This window comes from Stegostoma tigrinum, chromosome 30 (assembly GCF_030684315.1).
Source record: "Stegostoma tigrinum isolate sSteTig4 chromosome 30, sSteTig4.hap1, whole genome shotgun sequence".
In the NCBI taxonomy this organism is placed as follows: Eukaryota; Metazoa; Chordata; class Chondrichthyes; order Orectolobiformes; family Stegostomatidae; genus Stegostoma; species Stegostoma tigrinum.
The window spans coordinates 25,251,229-25,263,926 of record NC_081383.1 but is presented as its reverse complement, the minus strand read 5'-3'; the positions used below and the strand labels follow the sequence as shown (position 1 = coordinate 25,263,926).

General features: G+C 41.1%; 1 protein-coding gene across 5 annotated transcripts in view; it reads right to left on the bottom strand.

Annotated features, from left to right (window-relative positions):
- acsbg2 (acyl-CoA synthetase bubblegum family member 2) overlaps window positions 1–12,698 on the bottom strand; it is a 50,887-nt gene that overhangs the window by 18,003 nt on the left and 20,186 nt on the right. For all 5 annotated transcript variants that reach the window (XM_048559660.2, XM_048559664.2, XM_048559661.2 and 2 more), the window contains 4 exons: window positions 10,904–11,172; window positions 8,861–8,949; window positions 3,248–3,368; window positions 2,297–2,377 (listed from right to left, as the gene is read on the bottom strand). In XM_048559660.2, the coding sequence (XP_048415617.1) occupies window positions 2,297–2,377; window positions 3,248–3,368; window positions 8,861–8,949; window positions 10,904–11,172 (560 nt within the window). The remainder of the gene's footprint in view (window positions 1–2,296; window positions 2,378–3,247; window positions 3,369–8,860; window positions 8,950–10,903; window positions 11,173–12,698) is intronic.

The window sequence follows — 12,698 nt, the reverse complement described above, 5'->3', positions numbered from 1 at the left end:
ATTTTTCAAAAAGAACATGTTAGAAGGGGCCCAACCTGAAATGTCAACCTTCTTGCTCCTCTGATGCTGGGTTCCTCTAGCTCGACACTGTTATCGCTTTCCTAACCTCACTTTTTATTTTGTTTTCCCAAACAGTGTCTTTTCTGATATCCTCATTACTTTAGATTTTCCCCATTTGTCTTGGTTGGCAATGATATCCAATAATTTATAATCTAGAAATAAATGTAGTTTACATCCTTTCCCTCAACCTTTCTTCCATTCCATTGCTGCTCTTTCCCCTATTCACCCTTCATAAAAGCCAGCTATCGGTACCTTGTTTACAAATATCTTAAACTTGACCTACACAGTGTACTTCCAACCCCACTCCTCTATTATCAGAGTCCTAATCCTTCAAACTCTACTGTTCCAAGGTTAAAATACTTATATTGTAAATAGTCATTTGGTAGTACAATCTTGAGCACTGCCGAAGAAAAGATGGATTTTATCAAAGATCTTTGTCTTGCACTCATCAGGTCTATTAGTAAAATGTTATGAAGAGTTAAACTGACAACCAATTGAGAATTGTCAGTCAGGCTCACAGTGCAGTGCACTTTCATGCACTAGAAGCTACATATATTAAGATATGGAGCCTGCACTTTGCAGACAAAAATATTTGCATGCACTGCATCTACTTCATCTCATCAAAACAGGGTGACAGCAATTTGCTGATAATTCCATAGAGTAACAGCCTGACTGGAGTCAACCTGCCTGGTTTCAAAATTAAACAAAGCTCAGCAGTTAAGTATCATTCATTATTGATTCTTCTTCCAAGACAACAACGGGGGCGGTACGCTGGCTCAGTGGTTAGCACTGCAGCCTCACAGCACCAGGGACCGGGGTTCGATTCCAGCCTCAGGTAACTGTCTGTGTGGAGTCTGCACATTCTCCCCATGTCTGCGTGGGTTTCCTCCGGGTGCTCCGGTTTCCTCCCACAGCCCAAAGATGTGCTGACTAGGTGGATTGGCCATGCTAAATTGCCCGTAGTGTTCAGGGATGTGTGGGTTATAGGGGTATGGGTCTGGGTGGGATGCTGCAAGGGGCGGTGTGGACTTGTTGGGCCGAACGGCCTGTTTCCACACTGTAGGGAATCTAATCTAATCTGAAAAACTCCACCAGAGTTCACTTGCTAACCCATCAGCATTTTCCTCTCATACACTATTAAGATTTCCCTTTCAATTAGCATTCATCTAAAGTGTCCTGATGAGTGCTTTGTCAAAGTGCTTTTTTGTTTTGTCCCCTGCAATACTGAGCTTATTGCTCCCTTCATCATCATAGACAAAACCTTAAAATGTCACTGTAATGTAGTCCCCGGTGCCAACCTGCTAATTGAGTCTCACTTGATGTCCCGAAGATCTCTCTCATTTATTAGAGGCAACAATTCAATAGTGTCCACAATCACATCTCAACTATATTGGCTCCTTGGTCGTTTGCATCTCACTTTACTACAACCTGTAGCTACCAGTAATGTTATGCAAATGTACAGTACAACTGTAAAAAGTTTGCATGTTTTATAATCTTACTATACAAGAATTCATACAGAATAGAAATGCTGGATGACAAATAAACATTATCAAGATAGGGGAGTAACATCTAAGTCAGCAATCACAGTGCTCTGTTCAGCTAAAAACTGAAAATGTGTTCCACGCACATCACATGAGCTCCCCAAAGAGCAGATTTGATTTCATGGGAATGCTCGGACAGCAGTACTGCTGTTCTATGGCAGCAACATTATTCCAAATTGGATAGTAGCAGCAGAACATCTCCGTGGAACAAACTGAAGTGCTTGCTGTAAACATCAGAAAAGAAACAACAACGGCTGCACAGGAGATGTCTTTTAACACGATCAGGCAATTATCAATTCCAACTCTTCAACTGAAGCCACCTGATCAAATCTTGTTTGGATATTTTTTAAAGGAAGAATGTAGAAGCAATCAATTTTATTTTATATAATGTTACAGACTGTCTCAGTTTGAGTTGCATTGCTTCAAACCTTTCTTTGTTCACTGACCGTGCTCTCTGGTAGGTGAAATATGCAGGGAATGCAAAGTATGATTGTCAGTTACTGGTAGGGGAATAGTATGCTGTCTAGCAGTTAGTTATAAATGCCAGGGATCTAGGCCAATATTGTTGAAAACATTTTTGTTGCAGTAGGCCTGTTCCATAATAATAACTGGCTTTAATCGTTTGGATTTTTACACGGGGATTTGAATAAATAAACAGCAAAGAGTTTTGTGGGCTCAATCTTGGATATACCTACAGTGTAAAGATTTGGCCTCTTCTCCTTCAGTTCATCCTTGTACTGTACAATTGCTTTTAGGTGTGGAAGCTGATCCTGAATCTGAAAATGAAGAGTTACACATTACCTGTATGCAAAAAGACCCAAAAAGTACAAACGCATACACAGATTACACGTGATCACATTCCATCAAGCTGCAAAAGGTCTAGAAATAGCTATGTTTGATGTTAGAATAAAAAAAACTCAATACATTCACAGACATGATTACCTTAATAAGTGACAAAATAATACCGGAAGATTTCAATAGGAGAAACTATGCTCTATACAGTCAGCTAAGTTGTATGAAAGAAGTTTGAAATAATTATGGAAAGAATGAAAGAAGATTAGAAATAAAATTCTATACATAGTAGGTGCCAGGGATATCACATACTACATTAACAGTGTTCATTTCATTTTCAAAGGAAAAGTTAGATTATTGAAAAGAGAAGGATGAAAGGGATGGATGTTGAGGAAGAGGACAGTTGGATGCGTGGGGGAAACTAATGGCTTGGAATTGACAGGCCAAATGCCCTGTTGGCGTGTTACAGCTCTCTATAGCTCGAAGGAAACTACCCGAGTATAAAGTAGTAAGAACAGAAAATAAAGGCATCAGGTAATATAACAAAGATAAACATGAAGCGAACATAAACACAAAGCGAGGCTGTCCATGAATGGATGATCCCAAATCTCAATGCAAAATTTACATTGCATTCTCAAATAATACAATGCATTGATCAGAGTAAATGCATGAAATATATCACTAGCATTGATTAAACAGAAGAAATTATAAACATACTTGGTTTAAAAAAAGATACATAAGCACAGATGTTATAGACATTTGACAGGAAATAATTACTAATTCATGCAAGACGAAGGTTTTTGCTTTTATAATAAAACTTGATTCATTGAACAATTTGACAAATAGCCCACAACCTGCAAGATCTTCTGTAGTTGCTTGTTGTTCTCTACGACCAAAACATTAGCTTCACTGTCACTTGCTACATATTGACAGGCTTCAGGAGAGTTTGTAGTGTAGATTCCGACGGCCAATCCACTATACGGAAAAGGAAAAAAAAAGAAAACCTTTAGGAATGCAAGGGTTTGAAAATCAGCAGCTGTTCTGGTGCGTGCTCCCCCACCCCCTAAAAAGTTCAGCAAATTACAGTAACTTGTACTGAACGATTGTGGGAGCAGTGGGGACCTGCCACTCTGAGACTATTCAATTAAATCAAGGGTAGAGGGGAGATAAGTCAGCACCAGGATTAACTGGCTCATTTTCTCCGTTAAACTCTCATGTTATGCTTATCCCCCAAACTTAGAGATTTTTCAAAGCTTTGAAGGTCACCTTACATATCCACAAATTGCATTCTAATGTATTTGCCATTAACGGCCTAGTCACCAAGTTTTCTAATTACTTCCTGTGTTTCTTCCTTAAAGTTAACTGGATCCCCAATTTGCCACCATATGCAAATTTTGCGTTTTTACTTCCACTCAAGGTCATTATTGTACATTATAAATAACAATGATCCCATTAAAGACTTATTTTAATAACACTGCCTCATATCTTCCTTCATATTACCTTTTACCTCTACACTGTGGGTCCATTTCTTAGTCAATTTGCTCCCTATTCAAATTGATATTGGTGTGTTGCCAAGCTGAGAGGTTTGATAGCAGACGTTTCATTCCCTGACAAGGCGACATCCTCAGTGCTGTGGAGCCTCCTGTGAAGCGCTGTGGTCTCGCGCCAGCTTGAATTTATATGGTCAAGTGATAGAGTGTTGCCCCAGTTGAAAGTGTGGTTTTTCTTGTCTGTGTGTATTGAAACCATGAGGATCTGGTCATGTTGTTTAGTTGCTAGCTGGTAATTGGGGGATGAGGGTTGCTAGCTGTTTGTCCCACATAGTGATTGGGCAGGAGGCTCCATTGCACTGAGGGTGTCACCTAATAAGGGGACGAAATGTCGATCAAACCACTCAGCTCAGTGAGCACACCGACATCTACAACCAGCACCCGAGCTACAAATCTTTCACAAAACTGATCACTGTTCAAATATTTGTTCAATGATTGCAAATGCCCTGTGTTTTGAGCCTACCATGAAATATAAGATATCATGGTATTTTCACACAGGCTTTTGAAAAATCTAGATTATCAGCATTGCCTCGTTCTATTTTTTTTCTAAAATAGCTCCTCTCGAAAGAATCACTTCTTTCCTGAGCTGCAGCATCTTTCTTACTACTATTAAGTTGATGGATTTTTAGTCTCCAGGTTTTATACCAAGCTGTTCTACCAGTCTTTTGACAAATCTGGACGTCACTACAGATACTTTAGCTATCTCCTTCCTAACTTCTTCAAATATGCATTTATCTGCGTACCATTTGGACATGGTTTTATATTCCCTTTTAGCTTTGATGCAAATCAATCTACAACCTTTCTTCCTATCCCTACACCACTGATAGTCCTTTCAAGCTCATCCTTTGAGGAAATGTCTATTTGATTTCCTTTATTAGTAATAACAGATGATAAGATGGCTCTTTGGTACTTCTGCCATCTCTCTACTATAACCTGTGCGGTTAACATTGCTCAGTCTTTATTTTGTGGCCCTATCCTTCGTATCTTTCTTTTTGTTAATTACGTTCAGAGAATTCTTCACTAATTCTTTTCCTGTTCCACGATGGCTTGGTTTTGTAATTTATTGATCTACCTTGTATTTTCAAGGTTCTCCCATGAGCTTTTTGTATAGTTTTTTGTCCTCCTTCAGTACTTTTTAAAAATCAGGCCCTTTTTCTTTGGTTTTAATGTTTCCTTTAGTTCTTCAACCCTCCACAGCACCAGACGATTACTTTTCTTACTTATAATGGAATAAGTTACTCAGAAATTCTACACATTACTATTTAATGCATTCCTATTGCACTCACACACCCTTTGCTCACAACCACATGATTTCCTTTTGCAATTTTTTACTTTTGTCCAAATTACTTTCAAAGTTAATCCTGAACATTATAAAAGGTCAGAACTGCAAGGGACCTTTAGTTAATGAATGAATATATTGCCTATGGTGAGCAGTAATTGTGTGGGATTATTTGGCACTTGCTTTTAAGTGTTCACTTTGACATTTAGCCTGCTATTCCTGTGGAGACTCAGGACAGCTGTAAACAGGACATGCTTGGAAATACAAGTTCTGAAACTATTGTTATATATACACACATCAATGGAATCTCACATCTCTAGGTATGTTGCAGAGAGACAGAACAAATGAGAAAAAGAGCATGAACGCAAGAAAATTAAAAGGACAGAAAAAAATGGAGAGGGACACACAAGTACAGATAGTGGGGATGGAATAGCGTGAAAAACGGAATAAAAAGGGTGTGGAGCGAGTGGATTAGAGAGAAAAAGGGGATACAGAAAGTGGGGATTAAGGAAGAAAGAAAGGCACGAGTAGGAGAAAAGGGAGGAAAGAGAAAAAGTATGGCAGCTAGATATAGAAGAGAGGTGGTGGTAAAGAGAGAGAAGGGGGAAAAGAAGGATAAAAAAGAGGGGAGTGAGAAAGAGCGCAAGGGCAAAAGTGTGACTAAGAGAGGAAAGGGTAGAGAAAGAGCATGAGAAGAAGTTGGGAGAGAAACAAGGGGGGGGGGGATAAAAAAGGAAGACAGGGAGAGAACAAAGGAGAAAAGCAAAATAAGGAAAGAAGAGGCTAAGTAGGAGAGGAGGATGTTCGCTTTTCAGACTTTTGGCAAAGGGTGCAATGTAGTGCCTTCCAGAATGTGATAAAAGCAGCTGGAATGAAAGGACTTCAGACATTTCTATATTCATGTACTTAGTGGAAAGAACTATTGTGCTGTTTGATCCCGAACAGCTGTGAGGAGAAGCAGTACCAGCATTCTTTTACCAAAAAGCATTTTTAATTAATGTTTATACATGCATGATGCACATCCGTAGACTATGACTCACAACAAAGAAAGTCAAAGGGTATTGGACTCTCAGCCAGTGTCCTACACAACATTTTGCTGTTTACTTTTGTAAAATCACAAAGATCTGACTGCTGTCAGGCTACACTGAATTTATATTCCACGTAGCCATTGTTTAACTTTTAAAATTTGGCTGAGACAAGTGAAATATTTTTGGTACTTTCTTCACCACAAATTAACAGTTTACAAGTTTATAATACAAGATGACAAAACTATAACTAACTGAATCCTGTTTTTATTTTGGCCCAAGGGTGAATTTTTGGAGGAACTGTTGCTGCGAGGCTCTACCCAAGAGAGCTGTGCAGGTTATATCACAGAGGATTTAAAGAAGAGATAGATTTTTAAAGTAGCTGAGGGCAATAAGAAGCTGGCACAAAACAGGAGTTGATGCTGGGGACAGATCAGCATGATTTTATAGAATTCAGGAGCAGGCTTCATAGGTTTAGTCCTGCTCCTATTCACCAAAAGACCAGTATCCCTAGTGCCCACCCCATCTTTAAAAAGGTCCCTGTGCACCAGCATTCTGAAGCTGCGCTGCTTGGGCAAGGATGGGGCTGAACACATCACAGGAGGGGGAACGTAGTGAAGCAATTCTTTGGCAGGGACTAGGAGCTCCTGGTCAAGGGGTCGATGTAAGAGCAGTTCACTTCCCAAAAGGCTGGCAATGGAGGCCAGGCCACCAGGCCTAGGCAGCACAGTCCAAGATCACTACGCACGTCAATGCTATCCCAAGTGAGGAGGAATAGCCAGTGTCATAAGCATGTCTGTGAACTTCTCTGTTCCACTGGGGTAAGTGCCACACACCATCTCTGCCGATGCAGCACACCTCTTACCAAGGCTCACCTTCTGCCATTTTCACCAGTGTCTCTGACAGACAGGTACACGAGAGGCCCTCATCGCCCAGAGGCAGCAGTCAGTCATGTGACCATCTGGCTGCCATGGTGAGCTGAGGAGGCGCACATACTCCATTGCCCCAGGTCCTAACGGCATGATGACTGAGCTGAGAGGAATGTTGGATGCCTAGCTTATGTTGCAAGATTGCAAGTGGAATATTAATGAGGTGAACTGGGCCATTAATAAAAGGTATTTAACAAGGAATAATGCCCTTTAATTTGCAATTTGCCATGCCACTAGGAGAACCAAATTCAAGTCCCACCTGCTCAAGAGGTACGTGACAACATCTCTGAACAGGATGATTAGAAACTGTCAAAGATCCAGTGAGATGCTCCTGACATCAAGATGGGCCTGACTTCTTGTTTGACCCTGCCATCACACCCCCTTTTAAGATATGGCCAAAGTAAATAAAAATAGGGATCAACAATAATAATTTATAAGCAGGAAGAAAGCTGGGATTTTATTCTGGATTGTTGATTTGATGAGGATTGTATCAGTTTAAAACCATCCTGGAATGAGATATAGTAACTTTATGTAGTACATTCAAAATTGAAAGATTATGGGCATCACACTTTAGGATGGATGTGAAGGCATTGGAGAGGGTGCAGAAGACAGATTCATGGGAATGGTTCCAGGGAAAAGGAATTCAGTTGTCGAGGTGGATTGAGAAGGTAGAATTGCTTTCCTTGAAGTGAATCAGAGAATCCATAGAGTCAAACGAGCCACACAGCCCATTGAGTCCACACTGTCCCTCTGAACTGCATTCCTCCCCAGACCCACCCCTCTAGTCTATCCCTGTAACCTTTGCATTTCCCATGGCCAACCCACCTAGGCTGCACATCCCTAGACACTACAGAAAATTTAGCATGGCCAATCCATCTACACACCTTTAGACTGTGGGAGGAAAGCAGAGCACCTGGAGGAAACCCAGGCAGACATGGGGACATTGTTCATGTGAAGTTAGCACAGCCAGTCACCCGAGGGTGGAATCAAACTGGGCCCCAGGTGCTGAGAGACTGCAGTACTAACTACCGTACCACCTGGAGGCCAAGACGAGATTGGTAAGGATATTCAAAACAATATAAAACAAAGGAGCCTGAATGGAATCGGCAGGAAGAAACTGTTCCCTCTTGTTAAAGGATCAAGAGGAGAGGTCCCAGGTTTAAAGTACGAGACAAAAGAAGCCGGAGGAAAAGGTCTCTCACACAGCAAGTAGTTAAGGTCTGGAATGCACTTCCCAAGGCTGTAGTAGAAGCATAGAAGGGAATTACATTGTTATTTGAAAGTGGTTGATCTTCAAGGGAGAACCTGGAGGATGATATCAAGTAAAAAAAGTGATCAGAGAGAGCCAGCACAGATGCCCTCCACTGTATGAAATCTGTGATTCCCATGGTCACTTTATATAGCTCGACAGCCTAACATTCACTGATAGTTAACATGTGTTAATTTCAAGGGAAGGTCAAAATTGGTTCGAAAAGGTTTGCCTGCACTTAGAATTAACATTCATACATGAAAATGGATATTTGGACAGGTACCAGAGCGGTGGCACATTAAAATGCCTTAGTGTGTTTTAATGCAAAAGAAAGGCAAATTGGAAGACAGCGATATTTTCTGCAGCAACTAAATAATCTTCTTGCAAAACCACAGTTCCTGCCATCACAGTCTAATCAAATCAACTGAGCCATACCCTGCCAGGATTGCTCCAATATTCGCAATGAACCACTCTGGAGAATTGAAACCCAGAATTCCCACACCATGGAAACGTTGGAGGCCAAGCTGCAAATAAATGCAGACGTTAAACAAAATACACAGTCTTCACAAAAGGTACTTCACACACAAATGAACACATTGCAACCCATAAAGCACGCAAAAATATGAAGTTGTTTTCACAATGAGCAAATATTACTTCAATTTTAAAAGCTGTTGACTTCCCACCACAATTTAATCACTGTAACAGGTTTGGGTCTCTATAATACTTCAAGCAATGGTACTGGCTGGCTGAGCTGGGCAGAAATAAGCTGTTGATCTGGATTGGAGTGTCAAGTGGATGCAGGTAGAAATTTAAACGTAAGACTAGATTAGAAGTGGAAAGGTTCACTGGTGGTGGTCATACATGAAGTGATACTTTGGGTGATTTGATGAGGGGCAAATGAAATGTTCAGTTGTGTGTAAGAACACTACGGTCTATAAAGAGACAGAATTGGAGAAGTGAAGACTCTCATGGTGCAGTCATGGTGCCCCAATTTCTCAGCAATGAAGGTCTGTATTCAAGTCCCAGTTACTTCAAAAGCTACATGATCGCATACATGAGAAGTTTGTTTAAAAATACCTAAAACTTGGAAAGGTCCTGTACATTATTTAACAACAACAACGTGTAAAAAACCACTTACAACCACTGCAACTTGCATTAGGCAAGTCATGTGGAGTTAAAGGGCTGAAAATGGTAATGTACATGTTATTCAGGAAATCCACTAAAGGCAAACTGAGATCAACATCACAGGTATAAATGGGAACAAAGATAACAAAAATCAGAAAGGCAGAAACTTGGAAGTGCTCTGCAAGGATGGTTGCAACAATTCTAAATTGGCCAAGACTCTCTGGGTAGCCCAGTGGCTCAGTGGTTAGCACTGCTGCTTCACAGTGCCAGGACATGCGTTCGATTCCACCCTCAGGTGGCTCTGTCTGTGTGGTGTTGGCACATTCTCGCCATGTCTGCATGGGGTTTCCTCCCATAATCTAAGGACATGCAGGTTAGGTAGACTGGCCATGCTAAATTGCCCGTAGTGTTCAGGGATGTGTAGCTTATTTGGGTTATGGGGGAAAAGGGACCTGCGTGGGATGCTCCATGGGTTGATGTGGACTTGGTGGGCCACAGGGCCTGTTTCCACACTGTAGGAATTCTATAAATCTTTGTTTAGTCAGCTCTAGTGTGCACTGAAATGAGCATACTCCTCAATTTCAATGCTGAACCTCCGAGCGCAGTTACAGAAATGGATTAGAGTGGTAGTGCAATCTTCAAGATCTGCTGAAGTATACTCTGTCCTGGATTTGCACAAACACATTTTCATTTCTGTGGGGCTGAAAAATAAATAACAATGGCCTCTAAATTGCAGTAAAATGTTTTGGAAATGAAGTGTGGAGCTAGAGGAACACAGCAGGCCAGCAACAGAGGAACAGGAAAGTTGACGTTTCAGGTCAGGACCCTTCTTCAGAGGAGGCCTAGCTTCACTTCCCGCCTGAAGAAGGATCCCAAACTAAAATGTCAGCTTTCGTGCTCCTCTGGCGCTGCTTGGCCTGCTATATTACTCCAGTTTCACACTTCTGTCTCCGGCATCAGCAGTTCTTACTATCTCTTTGGGAATGAAGTCCCATTTTTTGGAAGTTAGAACACCCTCACTCCCTGCATTAACCTGGTCTCTTCCACCTACCCAGTCAAAAACCCGTGTGGGATTTGGGGTGAGCCAGAGTCAACTGTGCTGTGCTGGGGCATTGAAAGCCGTCTGCAGCTACCAATAATTAAAACCATGCAAGCTAAAGAGAAAAATACACTGCCACATCACAATCTTTGTTTGCTTTGGAATGTCCATTTCACAGTTGGACTCATGAGTCCACTTAGAGTTTTAACAATTAATTTTCGATATAATTAAAAAGCAATCCAAAGCTTAGAGATAGTATAATGTACTCTGAACTGGCAGTGATTGTACATGCAGAAGATATTAGTTCCATCTACCTTCAGAAAGCTTTTTCCAGCATCTCTACATTCATTGTAATACTGCTTGAACGTTAGCTTCTTCCAGTTTTCGCCATTCTTTGATGCGAGGGCCATGTAGTCCCCATACTTTCTAACAGACTCCACGAACATCTGATGGACAGTCACTGGTGGCTGTTCTGAAGAATCAGAATCATGCAATCGCACTTTGACCTCACCATCTCTTCTAGTGGTATAAAAGCCTGGACCAGTTGAAATAAAACTCTGTGCAACTATCTGTAGTACATCTCCTAAAGGGGATTACAACAAAAGGATATTTTAGGTTTGGGACTTTGCTTGCACTGGCTATAAATCACCAAGTCCTGTCCGCACCAGTTAAGAAATTACGCTGAAACATTTATAGAACATAACAGCACAGTACAGGCCCTTCGGCCCTTGATGTTGTGCCGACCTGTCATACCGATCTCAAGCCCATCTAACCTACACTATTCCATGTACGTCCATATGCTTATCCAATGACGACTTAAATGTACCTAAAGTTGGTGAATCTACTACTGTTGCAGGCAAAGCGTTCCATTCCCTTACTACTCTGAGTAAAGAAACTACCTCTGACATCTGTCCTATATCTTTCACCCCTCAATTTAAAGCGATGCCCCTTGTGCTCGCCGTCACCATCCTAGGAAAAAGGCTCTCCCTATCCACCCTATCTAACCCTCTGATTATTTTATATGTTTCAATTAAGTCACCTCTCAACCTTCTTCTCTCTAATGAAAACAGCCTCAAGTCCCTCAGCCTTTCCTCGTAAGACCTTCCCTCCATACCAGGCAACATCCTAGTAAATCTCCTCTGCACCCTTTCCAAAGCTTCCACATCCTTCTTATAATGCAGTGGCCAGAACTGTACACAATACTCCAAGTGCGGCCGCACCAGAGTTTTGTACAGCTTCACCATAACCTCTTGGTTCCGGAACTCGATCCCTCTATTAAAAGCTAAAACACTGTATGCCTCTACACCAAGAAGCACATTAGTCTTTGCAATGTTCAGTAAATAAGTGTACACTGATATGCAATTGTATTCCAACATTTTTTCAGTTTCAAAATACACCATTTCCAACCAAAATGTAAGCATGCACAAGCAGCAATAGTTTTGAAGACAGACTTGTAACAGAAACACAATGGTGGCCTTGCATCCATTCCTGCAATTTCCTTACGCAGTCATATTAATCAGGAGCACATTTCAAGTTAAAACATGGCTGCAGTAATAAAGGAACACAGATGATATATACAGTTAAACCAAGATTAAGATTGATGGCAGATGGATAATGAAATCCAACAATGGAAAGTTCTGCTGTCTGGTGAAGAGGCAAATACTTTGGAATCAGATGGACCCACTATTATTGGGGGGTGAACTAGATGAGCTGAATGGAATTTGTGCAAATAAAGCTTGTGATGGCTGTGGTGAGCAATTGAGCAAAGGTAATACATCAAAAGAAAAGTTGACAAGGAAATATGATAAATCTCACACTCGGACCAATGTATCAAAATGATATTTCCCATTCCTACTACATTTGTTTCATAATTTCTCTTGGTGGAAATTTCCAAGCAAAATCCAGTTTAAGATTAGAATGAACTTCCTGGCCATAAAGACTATCCAACTTCCATTTCGTACCAAACCATCACAGGTTACACAACTGGGGAGGCATGATTCTAGCCTAGCTCAAACGGTTAAATACCAGTGCTCTAATTGGGAAGATCTGAAATCTAACCCCTCCCAAAACACTGCTGCATCCACCCCAGGAGGAAAGCTAGATCTGCAC